General features: G+C 38.7%; 1 protein-coding gene across 2 annotated transcripts in view; it reads left to right on the forward strand.

The window, feature by feature from the left end:
* The window catches only part of Rab3c (RAB3C, member RAS oncogene family), a 195998-nt gene extending 177196 nt beyond the window's left edge, over positions 1-18802 (forward strand). For both annotated transcript variants that reach the window (XM_048368174.1, XM_048368173.1), the window contains exons 4-5: positions 2751-2875; positions 18372-18802. In XM_048368174.1, coding sequence (XP_048224131.1) covers positions 2751-2875; positions 18372-18559 — 313 coding nt within the window. In that variant the 3' untranslated portion in view covers positions 18560-18802. The remainder of the gene's footprint in view (positions 1-2750; positions 2876-18371) is intronic.
* The last annotated feature ends 5576 nt before the right edge of the window (positions 18803-24378 follow it).

The raw sequence follows: 24378 nt of genomic DNA on the forward strand, positions 1-24378 counted from the left end.
GAATTGAATTCTATTCTGGTAGCTGGGTAAAAGGTCACAGAGCAGCTAGTAAGTGCTGAGCTTTGTGCCTTCTTGAACTCAAGGTCATAGCTTTCTTTGAGTTTATTCATCCAAGAGTGTAGTCTGGTGTCCAGGCCAGGGGAGTACTGCATTTGTTCAAATAAACATTTTTCCCTAGGAAACTCAGGCATCCATGTCATTCATATCCAGCCTCCCAGTCCTTCCTTTGGTGACTGTGGCCCTTCTAATTCTCAGTTGTGCTTCCTGAATTAGAATGCTCCATTAGCAGGATTCCACCTAGGGCCTTCCAAGCGTTGGTTTGCCCTTGGCTTCTAAGACCTATCGGAGCAAAGGGACAGATTTATGTTTTATTCTTAAATTCATCATATTTTCATGCATTCTACCCATAAAATACAGTGAGGAAAAGGGAGTTTCGAATTTGTCTTTGTTTATCCAGTCCATGGATGCATGCCAGACCCCACTGTTGCTAAAGGAACGTATTATTGAGTGTTAGAATTAGAAAGGTTTTATATCTCACACATTTCTAATAAAACGTGCTATGCCTCTGGGATGTCCAGGTGGAATTGAGATTACATTCATCTCATTTGGAAACTTTGTTCAGGGGAATGGTGAGATAAAATCCTTTCTTCTCAGGAGGGAGAAAGAGTGAGCACATCTCATTGAAAGCTGTCCTGCTAGAGCTTAAAGTGATTTGCTTTTTATTCTGTCTTCCAGTGGAGAACAGCTCATCTCTATTTTCTATTCAATAGTCCTGAAGGACTTGTCAATTGTTAGGAAAGTCATCCCCAAGCTTTTCTTTTTCGACAGTTTACAAATCTATTTCTTTGAACTTTAATCATTTGTTTAGTTTTCCAGCATCCTAGCATCTCTCCCCTGGAAAACAACTGAGCACATGTCTCTCCATCTCTCCAGAGACTGTTAGTCTCAAATGATAGAAAGGAAAGACTAAGACCATGGCTTCCTCTCTAGAGGAACACTTTACAACTTTACTTCTCATGCTCTTAATGAGCAGTATGGAGATGTTAATGTGTTTGAAAGTCCAGACTAGAGAAACTTACTGCCTAGATGTCCTTCCACTTTTCTAGCAGTATGATCTTGAACAAAGTATTCTATTTGTCTGTGCCTCATTTTCCTTTACTGTGAAATGGAAACAGCTATGTCCCCCTTGAGTTATTCTAAGGATTGAATTAATGTGATACATGCAGTGTGACACACATAACGCACTTAAAACAACACCTACAATTGATAATTATCCCAGTTCCCAAAGCAAAAGTTGGTTATTTATGTCATGATACATACTGGAAGCTTATTCAAATTCCAGATGTCCCGTTTTTAATAACTTATCAGCCCACTCTATTTTTTTATATTAGTTAACTGAGAATTTTTCTGTTAAAAGATGTAAGATGCATGCTCGTTTCTAGGGTTTCTTTTCTTTTTGGCCAGTCCTGGGGCTAGGACTCGGGGCCTGAGCACTGTCCCTGGCTTCTTTTTGCTCAAGGCTAGCACTCTGCCACTTAAGCCACAGTGCCACTTCCCGCTTTTTCTGTTTATGTGGTGCTAAGGAATCGAACCCAACACTTTATGCATGCTAGGCAAGCACTCTACCACTAAGCCACATTCCCCAGCCCAGAGTTCCTTTTTAAAAATTGTCATTACCCTAGAGTCCTAAGCCCACTGATCTTATCTGTTTGTTATCACTGAAAGGGAAAATGACTTCTTACTTTCACTTGCAAATAGATCTGTAAATTAAGTGGAGATCTAGAAATAGAGTGGCTGTGTGCAAAGAGGGTAACAGACCATCTTAGTTTGCTAAGAAATGAGAGATTTCTTAAGACATGAGACTTTCACTGCAAAACTTAGAGCACATTTTTTTTTCTCAAATTTTTATTATCAAACTGACGTACAGAGAGGTTACAGTGTCATACGTTGGGCATTGGATACATTTCTTGTACTGTTTGTTGCCTTGTCCCTCGTGCCCCCCTCCCTCCCCCCTTTCCCTCCCCCCCCCCAGTTGTTCAGTTCACTTACAGCATACAGTTTTACAAGTATTGCTTTTGTAGTTATTTCCTTAGAGCACATTTTATAAACCAGAGTGGTTAGCCAACTTAACACTGAAGGTATTACAGGTAAGGAAAGAATAAAGAAGATGAGTCTGGGAATATGCCCTAATTGTAGAGTGCTTGCCTTGCATACATGAAGCCCTGGGTTCAATTCCTCAGTATCACAAATATAGAAAAATCCGGAAGTCGCTGTGGCTCAAGTGGTAGAGTGCTAGCCTTGAGCAAAGAGAACCCAGGGACAGTGCTCAGGCCCTGAATCTAAGCCCCAGGACTGGCAATAAATAAATAAATAAATAAATAAATAAATAAATAAATAAATAAAGAGGAGAAGGCAAATAGTATTAGCCTCACCAAAGATAAAGTAATTCTTTGTTCAACACCATATTGCCCTTTTTTTTTCTTGGAGCTGGGGATTGAACCCAGCGCTTTGCATATGCCAAGCACGTGTTTTACTGAGCAATAAACCAGCATGTTGTTCTAATGTTTTACTTATAATCCCTGCTGAGAATCTAAAGGGTGGAAATGTATTGAACTAATTAATTCTAAATGTCAGGCATTGGGACTTTGCTTTTTGTTGTTCTCATTCTCCATGGGGGTATATTTCTTCTCCTTCAGTTTATGCTGCTCTGTTTTCCTCTGATAATTTTGTGCTTGGTATTTTTCTTTTAGGTCAACTCAAATCAAAACATACTCTTGGGATAATGCCCAGGTTATCCTGGTTGGGAACAAATGTGACATGGAAGATGAGCGGGTCATCTCAACCGAGAGAGGCCAGCATTTAGGAGAACAGCTTGGTAAGAAACAAACAAGAAGGTGTCTCATAATTATTTGTAACACTGAACAGAATTCCACCTCTATGAATTATATGTATGTGAGTGTGTGTGTGTGTGTGTGTGTGTATACACTGAAAATCAACCCCTCTCCCTAAGTGATTAGTGCATTTCCTTTCATTTCCTTTCATTTCCTGTTTTACCAGTAGAATTCAAGCCCGATTACAGAAGTAAAAATTATGCACCAAATTTTTATCTTAGCACAAAATATCCAAATGCTTATTCTAGGAGAAGCTCAGGTTTGCCTTTCTCACTATTTCTTTTTTTTCTTTGTTTTTCCTCCATATATATCATTTTGCATTAGATGAGTACTGTACTGCATGATTATGTTGTTCTCAGAGTACTGTTGAAAAGGGTAGTGTCACAGAACAGGTTACATGTTAGATTCTAGTTCTTCCAACATCACTGATGTGGTGTGTTACTGTAACAAATCTTTGGAAGGTTCAATCTCCTTAGCTCCTTATTATAACCTATGCCTACTTAACCAAGCCTATATAGATAACATAAAATGAGGTAATGTGGGAGAGTTTTAGAAATATTAAAGCGCTTCAGGCATAAAACATTGTGTCTCAAGAGAAAAATGTAATGAGTAAAGTAGTTTCAAGTGTCAAGGAGGGATTAATGACAAGTAAATGCAAGATATTTTTATGACACACCTATTATATACCCTTCTATTGTGCCAGACATCATGGGAGACATGAAAAGTGTGATCCTTAATCTCTGAACTCAAACCTATATCAATCAAATTTGGAGACAAGAAATACATACAAGATAGCAGAAGTCATAAGATAATAACAACAACAAACAGGTCAGTTGAGATCTTGATGAACTAGAAGGCAGAGGCCAAGAGGGAAGGCAGACAGAGGGAGAGAGAAAATACTGCCAGGAGGGGTTATAGTTACAGGAGAGTAGGAAGCCAAAGAGGAACGGTACAGAGAAGATAGCTGCGGAGGTAAAACTCCAGTGTCCCTAGGAGGAAGTGAAAGATAAAGGGAAATGAAGGTGAGATGAGGTTAAATGGATGATGGAGCTTGAAGAATCCCCAAAGAACAGTAAAATCTAATAATTACAAAGAGGAGAGGAGGCATTATAATAAAGAACACAAACACTGAAAGGACTAAGTTGATAACAAAAAACAGAGTAGAAAAGTTAGCAATAATGTATAATTAGGAGGGAGAGGGGGTATGAGGGACAAGGTAACAAACAGTACAAGAAATGTATCCAATGCCTAACATATGAAACTGTAACCTCTCTGTGCATAAGTTTGATAATAAAAATTTGGAAAAAAATTAAAATAAAAAATAATGTATAATTATACAAGTGAGTTGATTTGGGAAACAATCATAATACTAGAGATTAGAGAGTTGGGCTTCCTTTGTGTTTGTTTGGATATTTTTTTCCTATAGGACAGAGATCATATGGAGTGATTCTTACCAGATTAGTCAAAAGTTTCAATTTTTTTAGCCAGGATCTGTGGGTAGGCATTCATTCTGCTTAACAACCCAGTGCTTAAATACCTCAAAAGAATGAAACTGAATTTTCACAAAACACATTTGAACTTTACTAGAGATGAGTTACACTATTCTCTTTCTCTCTTTGTTTTTCCTCTTCTTTGCAATGATTGTCTCAACTAAAGTTTGATTCTAGTCATGAGAGCACCAGGAAAAGGGTCAAGGGTCATCTGGGTTTTGTGCTGTGGATTTATACATAGATAGGCAAAGTAGAGCATCCTCAGTGCTTTCTTTTGGTTGTCAAAGTGATATACAGAAGGGTTACAGTTTCATACATAAGGCAGTGAGTACATTTCTTATCAAACTTGTTACCTCCTCCCTCATTTTCCCCTCCCCCCCTCCTTTCCCTCTCCCCTCATGAGTTGTTCAGTTGGTTTACACCAAATGGTTTTGTAAGTATTGCTTCTGGAGTCATTTGTCTTTTTATCCTTTCTCTCTAGATTTTGATATTCCTTTTCCCTTCCCTAGTTCTAATACCAGTATATGCAGTATCCAGGGTACTCAGATGAGATACAGTGATAGTGCGGGTACAACCACAGGAAGGGGATACAAGAAGATCATCAACAAAACAAGCTACAGTTTCACATGGCATGTTGAAAATAATTACCACAGTGATATAACACTCGTTTCCACAACATTGAAAAGCATACTTGCCGAATCCAAATTTGAAGGTCTCTACTTTTTTTTTAATTACCAGTAAAATTCCACTCTCTAAAATACTATTACATCCACATAGAGGTTAGGCCTTGTTTTTCTAATGGTCATACCATATCTTGTTGGCAGATGGCTGAAAATAACCACCTTATCAATCTGATTTCGGTAAATTCTCCATGATGAGTGATTATTTCCATACAATATTTGCTCATACCAATAAGGGTACTTGATGGAACCACAATGTATCTGTGAACTCCTTAGAATCATTAAGAAAAAGTGTCCTTACCAATCCAGTTCTTTTAGTTCACCAAATATTTATTTTTATAACAATGCAACACAATCTGATGGATAATTCTGCCTTCTAGAAACAAACATGTAGCCTTTGGCAGACTATCCTCTGAGAATTTTCCTAACTTTCCAATTGCTGGGCACTTTGTCATTTGGTCCATGTTAGCACCCTATCCCTCCTAGTTAACTCTGAAACTTTCTGTCTTTCCAATGTCAAGCCATTGTGTTCCATCTCTGATAAATTCCTCTTTGTCTTTCGGTCTCTTGTACTTTGGCTTTCCATCTTGGCCCACAACTTCTCTCTCTATTCCTTCCCTTGGATATACCCATTCATTGCAACAATTGAACTCTCCCTGCTGCTAATGACTGTCAGAGAACATGCTCACACTGAATTCACCATCTGACTTCAGGAGCCTATGAAATGCAGTTAAATTTTAAAGGTTGCGTTCACTAATGCCATTTTTGTATAACATAAGAAATGTGTATGCCAAAGTAAGGCAAATCTTAAAAACTGGCCAACAAGGTTGCTAATGGCTTCATTGTTAACGTTCCCTTAAGAAAAAGATCATCACTAGTTTCATAGTATGGTGAGACACACATTTTATTTTTGTATCCAGTCTCATTTCCTAGACTTTTAGCCTGTCATCCTTGTGTGAGTTCTGCTCTCCAAAGGCCATTTGCTTCCCTGGTGCTCCAAAATCAGAGGAGTATGAGACTCTGTTGGTGGTTGGCAAATTCCTAGCTTGGCCATTTTCAAGCTGTGCTCTTAAGCTGAAGCATACAACATTGTCTTAAGCCTCTCCACTGTAATAACAGATGATTTTTTTCCTTTCATATGCTTTTTAAAACTTATTCTCTCCTTCCCTAAAAACAAATCCACCCTAGAGTCAGGTTGGGGAACCAATAACTCCAGTAAGGATAGCATATTGCTCTAAAGCTTATTTTTAAATTCAATCCACCTGCTCCAAATTTGCACTGCTGTTTTTTTTTTTTAGCAGCTTTCAAAAGTTAGTTTAGATCTTAATTGTAGTGTTTATGAAAAAAGAGCGATTGCCAACTTCTGGCTTCTCCAGGGATTCCCAGCAGTGCTATTTAAATGTTGTAAATACCTGGCTGCACACAGCTGTCTAAGGAGAAGCACAGCCACTCTACCCTACCATTAGTCTTCCTGGCTCCCATTCTTTTGGGCTGGGTGTTTCCAAGAGGTATAAGATAAATCAAGGCGAAATTTCAGTATGTTCGAGTGTGGTTGCCTCCATGTATTAGGGAGGAAACTCCATTTCCTCTTTGGCCGCATCTTTGACTCCCCAAAGTCCTATTAAATCTCTTAATCTGTATGTCGTAACTCTATGGATCTCAATCCATCTCCTGGCAGCAGAAAGTCATTCTTCAGAAAGTGCTCCTTATGAATAAAGTGACCATGAGCCCTCCCCAATGGCTAAGGGCAATCCCAATCAGTGTTTGCTCCCCAGGGCACACATGAATCATTCCCCTTCCAATCTCCAACGTGACTCGGCTTGGATGGCATGATATGGCCATCCAGCTCCACCACTCCACACCCTTGCAACATGCCTTTGAATGGACACCGTGTTCTTCTTTACACCCAGAGTTCTACACTCTGACTTGTAAATATATCTACAACTTATATTCTCTAGTTAAAGAATTCTCAAGACACTATCCAATTCCTATCTTTCTCATTGCTTTCTTTAGTCAATTAATCTATTTTGTGTGGTCTTTCACATGCCTTTCTTAATTATCTATATTTCTACCAACATTTGATCCCTGGAATATCACCATTCCCACAAGTCCTGCTTCCCTAAGAGCTACATATGTGCAATATTCATGCTAAGAGCTTCCAGACTCCTATTATCATCCTGCCCTTTGTGGATCAAAGCTACCTGCCCTCTAACTGACCACATCTTTGTCTTCTGCCCTATCGTAAAATTACCCACAGTTATTCTTCTTGCTTGAATTCTCAGCACCCCACTTTCATTCCTACTCTTAGGCAGATTTTCCAAGATGTGCCGTCCTCTCATTCACACAAACCTACAGATACATTTTGTGAATTATTTGAAAATAAATCCAGTTCTATATCATGCAGTTTGTGTAAACTGTTGACTTCATTCATATTGGTTTGTGGTTTTTAAAACATAAAAATGTGAATGACAATGTTTTCAAAAGCTAAGGTCAAATACAAAAAATACAAGCTGCATTGTATTTCAATCTTTAGCTCCACAAAAAAAAAAAAAGCATCTTAGCATCTTGTAGGCAGCCTTTACTCAACTAAGTGTTAGAAACTGAAAGAGCCTCAAAGCAGGGACTGCTTGCCCTTCATAAACTGTGAATTGTGTCCTAGGTAGTTGCAGCTGGTATAGGTTTGTTGGGGTCTGTTTATCAACTTTGCATACTGGCCAGAGTTATATTTTTTTCTCTGAGAGTAGAATTATCATAATTGGGATCAATACAGAACAAATTACACTAACTAAACTCACAAGGGACTGAATTGTAATTTAAAATGCCTTTTATTATTTGCCCCAAGAGATATAAACATTGTGTAATTGCAATATAGATACCTCTTCACTTAACCACACACTCTGTCCCAACAAGTCTACTCTAAACTTAGAAATATTAGAAGCTGAAAATGCATTTAACCCTCCTAAGTTACCAAGTATTAAAGGTTAGCCAAGTCTATGGTCAGTAAGCTCAGGTCATAGCCTACCTTTAACGGGCTCAGAATTAGCCTATATTCATCTATTAATATAAACCTGTTTTATAATGAAGTGTTGAATATCTCATGGAATTTATTGAAAGTGGAAGATTCAATACTGAAATTAAAATAGCAGTATCTCTTGGCAAAAATTGAACATCCAACCATCCAAATAGTAGTCTACTCGTTCATACCTTATCTCTGTGCCCAACCTGTGGCATTAAGGTAGAAACCACCGAGCGAGGAAAGTACATCCTTATCCTGCTGGAGTGGACCAGTAAAACTGCATAGTCACTGAACCCAGTACAAGCATCTCTTCTCTTCTCTCCCTGACCCCCGTGGCAATGATCCTCCCCATCTTCGGTTTTACTTTTCTGTAACTCTGGGAAGCTAACTTCACACTCTATTCATGAATGGTCTCACCTTGGAAATATTATAATTCATTAGACCACAGCTAAGAGAGAAACACTGTGTTGCAGATTTAAAAGATACTTTAGTTCCTCTATTGTTTTGGGAAGGGACTCTTCTCACTAGAAAGTAGTTTGTTAATGTTAGGTTGAAATGTGTGACATCTGAAGATGGCTAATCACATGCACACTGTGGCATTTAGTAACTTTATTCTCTGAAAGTGACTTTTTGTCCTTAATCGTAAATTCCAAAGATGTACTATTATGTGTCTTCAGTTTCTCATCCCAACAATCTACAGACTAAACCATGATATTTCATCTATGAAAGTCATCAGAGCATATTTCCCTACTCACTTTAGGTGCACGAGGGGTTTGGAACATTTGCTGTGCTAAGGGCCATGTGGGAGGTTTATAACATCATTTTTGCGATTACAAAAGATTATCAATATAGGCAGATAGGCTGAAAGCAGCTGACAAGCAGTACACGTGTCTCTTCTGTCATATACCAAATTATTTTACATACCTTAAAGGCTCTAAGAGGGATGGAACAACACAAGGGTAGGAAAAGATAAGAGAGAGATGCTTTTCTGTCTCTCTTAACCTTAATTAACTGGCATTCACCAGGAGTGGATTTATTAGACAAGGAAGTGACTACTCTAATGAAGAGATTTAAAGACCAAGATTTATCTTCATTTTTGTCTTCTGTTTGAGAATTCAGTGAATAAACCAGCTGCTTCTGGACTGATAGTTTCCTTTCCAGATACAAGCTCTATCAAGAGAAGGAACAAAAGCTTATCTGAAGAAAGACAGCCTTGTAGCTTACTTATTTTCCCCATGATTTGGACAGGTCCAGAGATATCTCCATATTTTAGAATAATAAGTCATACCTATCTTGGTGAGCCAGACTTGCGTAATGGATGTGGGATGCTAGGAAATCATGTGTATTCCAAGGATATGGCTGTCGTTTTTAGTCTTATCTCCCATTTCCTATATGAAGAGCAGGAAATGGCTCTCTCTCTCTCTGTTTGTCATATTCTCTCTCTGTCTCTCTCTCTGTCTCTCTCTTTCTCTCTCCCTCTATCTCTCCCTCTCTCTAGCCACCCCCCTCTCTTTTCCTCTCAGGGCAAAGCAAGTTTAACAGAAGTGTAACATTACAATCAGACTTTAGTTCTTGTCCTGGTTTTCCTACATTATGATTCAACTAGAATTCTCAAAAGTAAAAGGAATACTTATAGGTGCTACTTCATGTAGCTGGTTCCAGAACTTGGAATTAAATTCAAGTAGTTCAGTATAGTAATTTGCATGAAGTAGTACTCAATACATATTAGTTATATTTTAAGATTCACGTCCTTGGATATCATCATAAACTCTCATTTGTTTACGCCCTACTACTTTAAAATGTACTAAATTATTTTCCGTATTTCAATGCATCTTTATAGTAAAAATAGCCTTCTAATTGTAAATATTATTGCATATAAATGTAAACTTCTATACAAGTTTATAAATTTACCTAAAAGTTTAAATTACATACAAATTTAAAATTGCATAGAAATAAAAGGCTCTAATGTTTTTGTTAGTAATTCATAAATAGACTGGGCTAGAAATGGTCCATTGAATACCTATTGAAATGCTACAAGGATATAAGGATGCAAACTCTTAAAACATAAAAAAGAAACACGGGGTACCTAGTTGCACATAAACAGCCACTCTCACATCATAAATTATCCTCAACTCTTTATCAATACCCAATCTACCAGAACCATGACTTCTCAGCACTTTAAAATTACTAGTACCCATGTTGAAGTGTAACAACTCTGTTTCTTCAAAATTCCCAGAAATGTATTTCTTTATGGGTGAATAGTGCTGGTTTGATTTGTTCTACATCATTAATTTCCCACAGACAAAACCAAAATGGTATTTTGTGGATTCTATGCTTGGTAAACTCCATCTAGAAATAATGTGGCTAACAAAATTGCTTATGGGTTTAGTCATTCCTAAGCATGAACAAAGCAAACCATGTCTTCTTTTCCATTTCTCTGTTCTCACCCTACTATCTTCTCCCAATTAACAGCAATCAATCCTTTAATCAACCAACATCTGCTGGACACCTGCTCGTGTTGGGCACTATGTTAAGTATTTCATCAGCATTGAAGAGCCTTGTGAGGGACACACAGTTCAACTGGGGAGTAAGATGCACCTAATATGGGAGGCCAGCCCGGAACAGGGAGCAACTGCTTACTGGATAGAGGGGCTTCTCTGGAGGATATAAAGATGTCCTAAAATTAGATAGTGGCCATGGTTGTACAATATTGTCAATATACAAAAAGCCACTGGATTTTACACTTTGCAATGACTGAAATGTTGAATTTTGTGTGATGTAAATTTTAGGCCTCCTCCCAAACAGCAGCTAAGTTCCAAATATATGGGAGAAAACACAGTGCCGAGCGTGGCTTACAATCTTTCAAGCAAGACTTTATAGCTATTAAAGGAATTCAGCTCTAACTGGGAGACTTCAGACTCAAGAATCTATTGACAGGGCTGGGGATATAGCCTAGTGGCAAGAGTGCCTGCCTCGGATACACGAGGCCCTAGGTTCGATTCCCCAGCACCACATATACAGAAAACGGCCAGAAGCGGCGCTGTGGCTCAAGTGGCAGAGTGCTAGCCTTGAGCAGGAAGAAGCCAGGGACAGTGCTCAGGCCCTGAGTCCAAGGCCCACGACTGGCCAAAAAAAAAAAAAAAAAAAAAAGAATCTATTGACAGGTGATACAAATAACTTAAATGCGCTAGGTCTATGATACAAACATGCTTTGTTTGCTGATTAAGAAGAATGTTGGGTTTTTTGCTTTCAACAGTAATGGAATGTTCTCTCCTTTCTCTTGAAATGAAGTTTTTTTCTGCGTCTTCCCTTTTTCCACTGTTCACGTTTTTGTGGGTGCTAAGACACATGGCAAGTTCAAGTGTAAAGAGAAATGATGGTTGATACATGGGTTTTATATATCAGAGACAACAGGGGAGACCAAGACTGGTTAGTTGGAGTGAAAACTCGAGCTGTAGTATGCCAGCTACAAATGTCAGGCCAGGCCTTTCAAAGGCTCATTCAACTGAACATTCCAAGGTTTAAAAGTACACAGACATCCGAATATGTTTGGGGAAAACCTCATTCTTTTAAAGTTAGCCACAAATCAAATTTCCTACAGTCTAGGGCCAGGTGTAAACGACAGCAAGTGGGATGGGTTGACTTGGGAAGAGGGGGAAGAAGAAATATGCTTCAAGCACATATTCCCAGACAGTGGGGGTTGGCCACCAGTCAGGGACAGAATGAGCTCCGTGCAAGTGGAGGGTCGGGGGTGAGAGTAGGCCTGGGAGCAGACTGGCTGGAGGAAGTCTACAAAGGGGAACTGAATGTCAAGCTGCGGAGCTTGGATTCTGCTCAGCTGAGAGCTGATACAGCCTTGACATCTGCAAGCTCAGCTCCTTCCTCTGTAGTGCTGTAGCTGGGCTTTGAGGGATATGAAGTAGGTTATGCTGATGCCTGGATGGGGAGAGGGAAAACCTCTCTGTGGACCAATGTTTGTCAAAGCCACAGAATGCCCTTGTATCATTTCACAATCTTCCCATCTGGTCATGCCTGGCTAAGAACAAGGACTTGGAAAACTTAAGTACTTGACTTTTTTTTTTAAATAGCAACACTAGCCTTTGGCAGAGTCCCTGATCTTGCTTCTCTGCAGCTTCAGCCTTTTTTCTTTGGCCTTTCTTCAGGCAAGTGGGTCAATCCTTTACCCACTCTTCCTAAAGTCTGTCCGCAGGCTGGGGCCCAGCATGGCACCAGCTAATCCAACAGTTTGTCATGCTGCTCAGCAATCCTTTCCCTTGGCCCTTCTGGCCCAAATGTCACCCACCCTGCAGCACAATGACCTTTCCTTGCAGCGCAGACCATCCAGTTCCACAAAAAAGAAAAACTAAGACAGAACTGGCCCTAGAGTCAGGAAACGGAAGATTCTATTTGAGAGTCTGAAAATAGAAACTTCAGATTATAGACTTTTTAAAAAAGTTATTGTCAAAGTGATGTACAGAGAGGTTACAGTTTCATACGTTAGGCCTTGGTTACATTTCTTGTACTGTTTGTTACCTCCTCCCTCATTCCTTCCTCCCCCCTTCCCCTTTCCCTCTCACCCCCACGAGTTGTTCAGTTGGTTTACACCAAATGGTTTTATTGCTTTTGGAGTCGTTTGTCCTTTGTCTCTCAATTTTGATATTTCCTTTCACTTTCCTAGTTCTAATACACGGTTTCCAATGTACTCAGATAAGATACAGTGATAGTGCAGGTACAACCACAGGAAGGGCATACAAGAGGATCATCAACAATAGAAGCTACAGTTTCACATGGCATATTGAAAGTAATTACAACAGTGATATAACAGTCGTTTCCATAACATGGAGTTCATTTCACATAGCATCATCTTATGCATTCATAAGGGCATAGCTATTGGGCTCTTGTGATCCTCTGCTGTGACTAGCCTAAACCTGTGCTAATTATTCCCTATGAGAGAGACCATAGAATATAGACTTATTTATTTATTTATTTATTTATTTATTTATTTATTTATTTATTTATTTATTTATTTATTTGACCAGTCCTGGGCCTTGGACTCAGGGCCTGAGCACTGTCCCTGGCTTCTACCCGCTCAAGGCTAGCACTCTGCCACCTGAGCCACATCGCCCCTTCTGGCCGTTTTCCATATATGTGGTGCTGGGGAATCGAACCAAGAGGCAAGCACTCTTTGCCACTAGGCCGTATTCCCAGCCCCTCAGAATATAGACTTTTAACAATTAGGAATGATGATCATTTACTGCATTATCATTTTAGTACCTATGCCCCAGCAAGAAAAATAAATGAATAAAGCAGGTAGCATTTCACAATACAGTGTAGGTATTAATGTGTGGGGATGAATCTGGTGTCAACTACTAGATAATTTGAATGTATGCACTGGAGAAAGGGCCTGTAAAAGGGCCACTCCGTGTTCATTATTGGAATTGTTTTTTATCACCACTGATAGAATGCAGTCCCAGCTGGAAAAGGATCTCTGTGAGGTTCTGTGACATTTCATGCTCTTCAAGTACCAGAGTCACATCCCGGAGCCTGCCACCTCATTGGTCAGCACGCTATTGGCCTAAAGGCCCACTTGCTGTCCTGTGGAGGTCAGACTGAAGAGATACCAGACTTCTCCAAACCTTCCTTAGCCTAAAACACATTCAGGGAGCCAAATGTAGAGACCAGGGCCTGGCCCATGCCACCAGCTATGCAGTATGGCATTCATCAACTTCCTGTTCAACATAGACATGCCCCCCCACCAGGTTATCAGCTGCTATTTCATTCTACTGACCACAGCAAAGAGAGTTAGACTTAACCACCCATATGAAGGGTTTGTGGTGGGATGGAGAGGGGTTTTCTAGTAGATGATTCACTGCAATTACAGAGATGTGCAGCCTTCATCCCAATCAAATTTGGAATGCTTTCATCACTCCAGAAAGGATATAGGTGCTTTTGCATTCATTCTCCCTTTCCCTTCACTCTTAACCTTGCCCTTAAGTAAAAAGTAATCTATTTCTTGGACTAAGTAATCTATTCCTTGGACATGTCATATATAAGGAACTATATAATATATAGTCTTCTTTCATTTAGCATATTCTTTCCACATCTCATCCATGCTGTGGAATGTACTAATACTTCCTTCTTTGTCATGGCTTTAGTGCATTTTATTTATCCATTTATCAGTCTGGGGCTATTGAGCTGTTTGTCTAATATGACTAATACTACCATAAATTTTATGAACACAGTTTTATGTGGCTATTTGTATTCATTTCCCTTGCATTTATATCTGGGAGTAGAATTGATGGATCAGTTGCTTGTTTAACACTTGAGAAACTTCCAGACTGCTTCCCAAAGAGGCTCTATCATTTTTAAATGTCCTACAGAAATATGTAGTGATAGTAAACATTTTTTTCACTTGATTTTAGCCTAAAGGCCAAGAAATTATTTGAATCTTTTTAAATTGTGGTATAGAAAATGATGTTAGCTTTCTGAACTGTTTTAAATTGTACAGCTCAGTAGTATTAAGAACATGCACACCATTGTACAACCAGTCTCTAGAAGTCTCCTCTCTTTGCATAACTGAAACTCTGTACCTCTTAAACATCTTCTCTATTCCCTCCTCTTAGCCTGTGGCCACCCTCATTCTATCACTGTGAATTTCACTACACCAGGGACCTACCTCCTTTAAGTAGAAATATGTAGTCATTTTCTTTTTATGACTTTCTTATTTCCCTTAGTATAATGTCCCAGCAGTCTATCTATATGCTAGCATATGTCAAAATTTCTTCCTCTTAAGGTTGAATAACATTCCATTATATGTGTAGACCAAAATTTGCTAATCTAGTCCTAGCGGATGCACGCTTGGCTTAGTTGTATCCTTGGTCTAAGCCCTTAGTTGTATGTTTTTGTCCATTGGGCTGCTATGGATATGTGTGCTCTGCGAAGGGTGAGTCTTAAGGTTTCAGATGCATAAAGGGTCCAAGTAGCCTGATAAATGTGTGTCTGAGGACCCACTCCCTTGCCTTGATTCCAGCTCAAGAGGTCTCAGGTACAATTTAGAAGCTTTCCATTCATTTTGAATGATTCTCCTGCGTGTAGGCTTCCCATCTAGGAATTGAACAAGAAAAGCACACCCCTTGGGCCTTGAGTGAAATCTATTTTTCACCCTGACTCTTCTGACTCCTTTGGTGATACATACACACATGCACACACACATACACACACATTTGTGTAAATGGGGCACAAAGTTGGCTTTGAGCTTCTTCCTTTCTCTCCTCAACATAGGTGATATATTTTTCCATCTAAATTTTTCCCAAGTGCGTGTTTGTTTCCTAAAACCAATAGGTCCTATGTGGAGCAGTTTCTGGCTATGGCAGAAGTGATCCCTTTACAGTCTTGATGGAAAAGCCTGAAGCAAAGGTGTTTAGACCACAAGACCATGCTTATAATGTCTACAGCAATGTAGCTTCTGCCAAGGAGAAACTAGAAAGGTTTCGATAGGGAGGAACAAGAAAGGATGGTCAGAGTTTCTATGGTTTATTGAAAGTGCTCAGTGTTTAGTTGATGAAGGCACGTGTGTGCTGAAGTTATTAATAGCAGATGACACAGTCTGAGGGACAGATGTCCAAGCCTAAAAGCTAAATTGGTAACCTATTTATCAGGAGCTCTTTCTCAAGCTTGACAGCCAGGTTGCTGAGTGACCTTTATTGATCTTGATGAGCCACATTTTCCTGTCCAGTAAATTGGAAGTGATCTTCAAAGATCACTTTATACGACCTGGTTTCTGAAGCATCATGGACTGACATTGGCTTCCCATTGATGGTGTGGGTGGATAGGAGGATTAAGATTTCTGAGAACAAGCTTATGTTGCTATAGTTGAGGTTGAAACACTACTGAGACAGTAGGAGGCAATAGACATAAAATCCAGTGAATTGTTATAATATTAAAGGCTATAGTAGTTGGGTTTATGGTTACAACTTAGGTTGTGAGCTTTCAACATCTAAGAACACAGTTAAGTGTAGGGTCTGAGTGGCTTCCTATAGGTGTATGAATGAAGACACTGATAGATGAATTTAGAAACTGAAGAGACAATCGTGGACTGATTTCTATACTCCCACTTGCTTTGAATCTAAACAATTACATAGTAAAATTTTAATAATGATTATTTTAATCCTAAGATATTTTTATATGTTATTTTGTGATAAACTTGTCTGATTGGTCAATGAGAAGCAGACTAACTTCAGACATCTTTCATAATGCTATTATCATTTGTAGAGATAACAGCTATCAAGATGGCTGTCTTGATGTACTTTAACAGTATAAGACACAGAAAACTTGTTAAAATACTGTGAAAGATTGTGCCATTTGTTTCACTGACAGTGTTAAATCAAGTCAATTTCTTTTCATTATTTAAAATGAACAAAATCTATGCTATACTGTATCTATGTTGTGCTGTACTGGAATTTGAATTCAGGGCCTCAAGCTTGCCTAGGCAAGCAGCTCTGTTTCTTAAGCTATATATACTCGAAGCCTTTTGTGCTTTCATGTAGTGCCTTATGCTGGGCTTCATCCAGCCTCATACCACATCATCCTATCTCGGTTTCATAAGTACCTGCTGATATTACAGGTGTGCATCAGTGCTGGGAAATAGTAGTGAAATCTGAGCAAGTAGAATGCAGATCATTCTAATGGCTGAAGTTTGGGTATAAATGAAAACTTCCTCTCCCAAAGTCTGGATCTGCTTGTTGTTGAGAGGTGAAGGATATAGCCTCATAGACAGTACAAACACTAGAAATCAACATTTGTGAGCACCAGATGGTCTCTCTTGTAGAACTGTAGGAGAACTACATAAACATAAATTTTGTTGAGAGATACAATAACAAAATGACCAACGGCTTGAAATATCCATCTCTATGTTACAGAACCAGGCACTCTGGCTGGCTCTGCTCATGTAATTTTCAGTGTGTTTTCCCCCCTCAATTATCCCCACAGATTTCAACAATAGAGTAACTAGTGAAACTCAAGCTCAGGTTTAGTCAGCTGACTAGATAGTATCATAACCAAATTAGAAAATTTAACTCATGACAATTATTTATGCTTCCTATCTTTCAATAGTGTCTAAGAAATTAACTATTTCTTCACTGGCTGAGGGATTTTGGACATAGAGGTAAAGTACTAGTCCGTTCTTCCTCTGGCCCCAGAGGAGCTGGGATGAAATCAGCTGGATTTAATCATTCCAAATCCATGTGGCTCCTCTGTGATAAGACCAGATGTAACCAGAAGGATTTATAGGGTGTAAAACTCAAATGGATTAGAAAATCCTTTCTGTGTTCAGCCCAACACATCCTAAATCAACATCCCCTGACTGGACCAGAGCAATCTCTAGCTGGCCTAGTGGGAAAGTTGTCATGGCAACTGAATGGCAAGCTCAGCCAGTGGAATGTGAATGCAAACAATGGGGTGATAAGGTTGTGTCTGGAGAAGCACACAAGGCTGCCTCTACCTACTAGATCACGGAAAGTGTGAAATTGTCTCTGCATGTTGCACTTTCTTGCAATATTTGCTGTTTGTTTATAATTTATCAAGTGTCCTTTCCCAGTTATTGGTTTTAAAACATTGCTGCCAATAGATGCCACAGCTATTGAAATAAAACAGCACCCAGTAGCTAGATGCAGCTGTTTACAAAAGCCCTGCAGAGCTGTTAGTCTATCACCATTCAAAAATCTCCTAAAGGAGGTTGAAGCAGGCTTAAGGTAACTCCTGTGACTCTTTAGTGCCACCTTGTGTCCTATTAAGATACTAAAAAAAATAATGACGAGAAGCAGCCTCCCTCAGACACATCAAGATAGACAAGGCAAAAATTAGAGCTGGATGATATTGGAACTTAGTCACCTCCTTCTCAGAAGAATGTATACATGATATCTTCTCAATTGCAGAAGTAGAAGAAAACGACAGGCAAGGTTGACTTTGGTGTTGAAGATTCTTAGTGCTGCCATTTCTACTAACTCTGGCAAGGAAAAAAAATTAATTAGCTCAGCTATGCTGGAAGCAAATGAATCAGTGGGGACAAAATATGTATAACCAATCCTACTTACTAACTCTTTCCTTCATGGTCAGTGACCATCAAGATGGTGGCATTTGTTCAAATGATAGCTCATACCCACCCACCAACTCACACCAAACCCAACCCACTGTTTGCCCACACTACCCTTTTGGCACCATTCAAAATGCAAACCAGCTCTCGTGTGACCACAGACACGTGACATGACCTAGATGTGTTTCTGTGTGTTTCTTCTAGGGTTTGAGTTCTTTGAAACAAGTGCCAAGGATAACATTAACGTCAAGCAAACCTTCGAGCGCCTCGTGGATATCATCTGTGATAAAATGTCAGAGAGTTTGGAGACCGACCCTGCCATCACTGCCGCAAAGCAGAGCACAAGACTCAAGGAAACCCCTCCTCCCCCGCAGCCCAACTGCGGCTGTTAATGGCCCCTTGCACAGGCAGCTCCGGGGGAGGCCCTGGTTGCCAACAAGCACCATTGATGAATGGATGGCCTACTAGCCTTCACTTATACTGCCTAATAATCATTTGAGGGAAGTCTTTAATGTCAATGGCCTGTATATGCATTCAAGTCGTGGGAGATTTCCTGTGTTACTATGTGGCAAACATGTGATCTTAAATTCCTAAGGACTGTTCATCTATAAACATCTGGGACTTGCATGTGACTTGTTATTTATTTGTCTTTCAGGCTCTTTTTTCTTTTCTTTTCTTTTTAAATTTTGTCTCAGGCTACTGCTGGGACTTCATTATAATGTCACTACAAGTAACTTTTGTGCCACAGATTCAAATTATGCTGTTCACAAGGAATTGCTTGTTGTAGGTGTGAGCAGGAGGAGATAGCACGAAGCTTAATTTGCTGTACTCGGCTGAAAATCAGTGAGAAAGTTTGTTGTTGATTAGGGACATTCTCACAGGTCTGGGAAGTTTAGCATTCAGAAATATATCTATTGTTCACTCTTAATAATAATGCAGGAGAGCACTGACTATAAAGAAGTTGATATATTGTTTGTAAAGCCCTTACAATTTTCCCATTAACTTGATTATGACAAAATTTTTAGTTTATGTGTTTAAATAAGAAGATACACTTACCCTAGGACTGATCTTTCCACTCTTTCTATCCAAACTCTGACTGTTCTAGAGTATTTAACACACTGAGAGATATCTACTGAGTACAGATTACACAACAAGCATTTTAACCAAGAAGGGTTTGGGTAGCTCTCGAATTGCACAGCCTGAGCACCTCCCATTTCCTTAATGATTGGTTCCCCCATAATACACTTTCATTCCATCACTGCCACCATTACTGTCACCACCATTGCTCTCTGGAACTGTATCAACCCTTGGAATAGAGATTACATCAAAGCTTACTAGATTTCTTCTTCCTGTAGCAGGAAGACTAACTTCCTCAACTGTTATCTTCTATTCAAAGCTCTCCTAAGTTCCTCTTCTTATGTAAATACATGAGTAATATTTCAATGTATCTCAAACTGAGGAAAGACCATTTGCATGCTTAACGTTTTACAACCCCAATATTTATAGATCTAAAACATATTCCCATCTATACATCTCTAAACAAGCGTAGGTTACACAAAGAACGCTCCTAATGGCTGAGAGGTCAGACACATTTAGAATCCTCAGCAATGGAAAAAGGAGAGAAGTAACACTTGAACATCCAGATTTTTGCCCTAGCTTTCCTGAAGACTAGATGTAAATAAAAAGCAAACAATAAATTCCACTAGCTATGCTGAACATTGCCAAGAAATGTGGATGTATGCCCTGGTCCAGCTTTATTTGCAGTAAGGCTATTAGGAAAGCACCAGATAGTGCAGGGACATTTGAAAGGACAGTGCCCACTCTTCAAAATTATATTACAGATGTTTCCCACTCTTTTCAAAACTAGAGATAAATTTCTCATGGAAGCATTGGGTGCTAATTTAATTGGCCAAGCAATTGTGATGACCATCTGTGGATAGCTGATAATATCTCTAGAAGAAATGTCTCCACATCAGGGAACTGGATCACATACATTATTAGAATTTAGATAAAAAGAGGGAATATCAGGAACATTTAAGTATATTCACCTTACTTCTCTCCATCTTAGTTTTAGGTCCACAATAATTGTTGGTAAATTTCTACTGTGGGGCAAGCCTTAGCTTACTAAGACATGAAAATTGCCATGCTTCATTAAACATTAATGGGATACTCGGATTCCAAATCTCAGAAGCTAAAATGAAAGAGGAAGGTAAAGCAGAAGTAAGAGGTTGACATAGCTCCTCCTTAGGGTGACTTGAAGTTCAATATCCCTTTGCTACCTGATAAATAAGTGCTAAAATTTATATCTGAAAATGTACTAGTATGATGCCTTTAGTTGTCGCAGGAAGTTACAGCACTGTGGTGATAAATGTGAAATATAAATTCTATAAAATAACTATTTGAATTATGCAAAAGATCCTCACATTCTATTAAAAATATACATTTCACCCACTTCACTTTTTCCCCAATTAGTTATAGAACTTTTGCTTCTTTAGCACATGTCATTTTTCAGGAGCCAATGTTAAATCTTCTCACTTTAACTACATCTATACTACTAATAATAAACTTTCAGGTATACGATATTCTCTTTTAAAAGTGAAATGCATCCTAGTGTAATCTGGACTTCCATGAAATAACTTTAATTTGGGATTGTTGTTGTTCATGGTCAGTGGTTCATTGTGATGTGCTTTATCCAACATGAATCTTAGTGCATGGTGGAGGTTGTCCGAAAATCTTTTGGTTACCTGTGTGGCATTTGTAGGAATCTATTAAAAATGTATCCTAACTCTACCAAGCTATACCAAGCTGAGGTAGCAGCTGCATGTAAAAACCTGTGATATAATCTTAGTTTAAAGTCATGAATGAAAACTGTTCTAGACCAAAAAGTTAGTCTGTGAATAACCTTCATAGTACTGTCAGAATGCTTTTTCAGATATTTTTGGTGTGAAATATTTCAGAGCTGGCTTGCCTGTCTGAGGAATCCTTCCTGTGTCAGTTATAGTCTGCCGTGACAGGTCCCTGGAACTGTGTTCCTTGGTTCGCATCCTCACTCTGGGCTATCTATGTCAGGCTGCCACGAGAGCCACCCGACCTGTGTGGCCTTTCTAGCCACTCCCTGGAGAATGCCATCTCCACAGTTCTTCTCAGCTCTGTCTGTCTATGAACACTACCTGTGCTTGAAATAGATTGCCAGGAAATTGCTAAATTTTTGTTGACACACTAAAGCCTTTGAGTGACAGGGTCAGCTTTTTCAAGTTCTCTATATTTTGACGCATTTTAGACCAAAGTAAGTTACAGACATTTTGTTGTATACCCTGGAATTCAATGGGACAAATTAGTAAAAGATAAAAGTTAATAACTAGATGAAATAGAACTGTACTTACCTTCACACTGTACCTAAAGGGCTCTAGATTCTAGAAATAGAATGCCCTGTGAGGGGCCAAACACAGTTTAGGGCAGGTTTATCTAAAATATATCTACCTATTGGTATTGGTATTTCATAAATGAATGCATTTTTAAACCTATATAGAATTGCTTGACACTCCAGTCAGATAGTATTTCCCTTATGTGGATTGGAATATTTACCCCTGAACTGCACACCTACTGCTGCCTCTTCCAACACATATTTACTCGCGGACGTTGATATCTTTTAGTGAAGGGAAAAAAATTTCATCCATGGTGCTTGCTCAGTGCAAGGGAAAGGGCAGGGTTTGCTATGTGCCAACTCTAACTCACATCTTGTGTTAAAAGGTCCATGGAATAGATTTTTCACACTGGTTTGATTAGTCTGTGATATCCACATAATGACGTCCCAGAGAGAGTGGAGAGAAATACCATGGTTGTTATTTGCACCAAACATTCTAAATAACAGAAATGAATTATTTCCAATTAAGTATTAAGATCAGGTAATGTAACCAGTGAGACAAATTAAACCTACTCTTTGCATTTCCCTTTTCTATTTCCTAATTATATTTCTTTAAATCATTCCACTTTTTTTTAAAAGAACTCCTTTCAGACAATGACAAGATCAAGAATAGAAAATGAGACTCAAGTTTCACAATTTATCTTCCATTAGCAACTATTAATTGATGGAATTTCAACCAATTATCACTTGTTGAAGTGAGGCTGCTGGGTTGTCTGTATATTTCATTCGCTTGTGGTCATACTTTCCTTCCTTGTGGACAACTGAGAGTTTCTTCGACTTTACTTTATAAATGGAAATATCATCATATTCATGTTGTCCGGCACTCAAAATTGCTTAGGTGTATGAGTGTTAATCTTATAGACGCGCCTGGCATTTCAGGGACATGAGCAGGACTTGCATCTGACCAGTGATTCCGTACTCCATGTCAAAGTGAAGCCTGGGGATTGTTTGCTGTGTCTGTAGGATGGTGATCCAACTTTATGAAAGTATGCTCAATGAAAATTGTCCTGTAATTCCTGTTAATATATTGTTAATGTCAGACGTGATGTGATACGGTTGGACTGTCTATATGTACAACTATTTAAATGGTGTTTGTAGGACTGAAATGTCTTAAATGTTGCATGAAATATGTTCTAAAAATAGATTTGTTTTCTATTTTCAACACCTCAGAATTGAGGGTTCATGGGCCAATAAGTGCAATATTTAATGACTTACTCAGTGTATATAAACTAGTGTGAAAGAGTGAATCATAACGGCTGTGTGAGAGATGCATTGATGGCTATGTGCTTATTCAAATGATTTCTTGTAGCAGTATTTGTCTAGTGGTGCAATTTATACAATATCTTATTGGTGTCGTGTGGAACTCCTCTGTGCCTACTTCAAAATACCTTTTTTTTCCTATAAGACCAAACCTTTTAGTATCTGCAAATACATGTCAGTTTTGCCTTGTAGAATTGTGGGCTTTACTCTCAAGACAGGGTAACTGTGAGTTTATTTCATAAAAGCATTTCCTCTATAATTCAGAATTTTCCCTAAGACTTATAGGAGTATATTAAGCAATTCATTTAGATATCTAAGAAGAGCATGTGAATACAGAAGACACTTTTTTTCTCCTCAGAAAGATCAATGTCATGTTCTGTACACTAAGAACTTTCACTTTTGTACTGGTGTGTACATTTTACTGTTACTTAAACCTGTACTTTGTTAGCACATTTAATGCTGTCAGACCTGGGAATGCTAAGATAACAATTTTCTTAGATTGTACTTAATGTTACATTCACTTTCAATTCTCAATTGTCCACACTGGTGATATAGGAGGAACAAAAATCAGAATCCTTTCTTCACTTTGTGTTATCATCATAAACCCATTTATTCGTCCTCAACCCCTCTTGGTTAATACTGTAATTGGTGGCCTGGAACTTTCAAACATGAAGACAAAAGAAAAGGAAAAGATAAGAAATTAAACCGAGTTGCTGGTTTACCAAAAGCTATAAATATTTAGTATAGAAAGGTTAAAGAAGGTCAACATCTTTCAACTCCTATTTGTCATTTTAATTTCTAATGTAAATCTTCCTTTTAATATGATGCTATTGTTATTGTTATTGTTATTTAGATGGCAGGCTAATCCATGATACCCTTAGAATGAAAAACAGCTGTGACTCAATAAAAATGATGGAGTTCGAATGTTTCTAGATGACCATAGATATATGTACATGATAAAGTACATAGAGCTCATGATAAAGCACATGATCTTCACTTCTGTCTATAGCACTTGAAGAGGAATTGACATATAAGGTTGTGCCAACATATGAAATGGCTTTGGTCTATTTGGGCAACATGAGGTCTCACATGAACTGTGATGTACTGAAATGTGTGCTCAGCTCTCAAAGCCCACTGATGAAGTCAAGTGGAGGTGGAGGAAACAGGGAGATCCTCAATGACCTTGTGCCAAAAAGGATGAGTGAGAATGTTGGAAGGGTTGACACTAATCAAGACATGTTGTATTCCTAAACTGCGTGGCTACATGTCAACTTTATTCAACTACTTAAAGATAATTTTAAAAAATGAAACAAAAAGAAAAAGGGAAGCAGGTAGTCAGTTTCAGAATAATAATTTGAAGTGTTTCATTTTACTGCCACATAATTATCAAATGCCATATACTCAGTATGGGGGGCGGGGTGAACAGGACAAAAAACATGCCTTCTGTCCCTACTGAGAAGAGAAAACAAATGAAAGATGTGACCTAAGTGCTAGGTAGTGTCAGGGTAGAGGAGCATAGAGAATGGG

This window comes from Perognathus longimembris, chromosome 19, assembly GCF_023159225.1.
Source record: "Perognathus longimembris pacificus isolate PPM17 chromosome 19, ASM2315922v1, whole genome shotgun sequence".
Taxonomy (NCBI): Eukaryota; Metazoa; Chordata; class Mammalia; order Rodentia; family Heteromyidae; genus Perognathus; species Perognathus longimembris.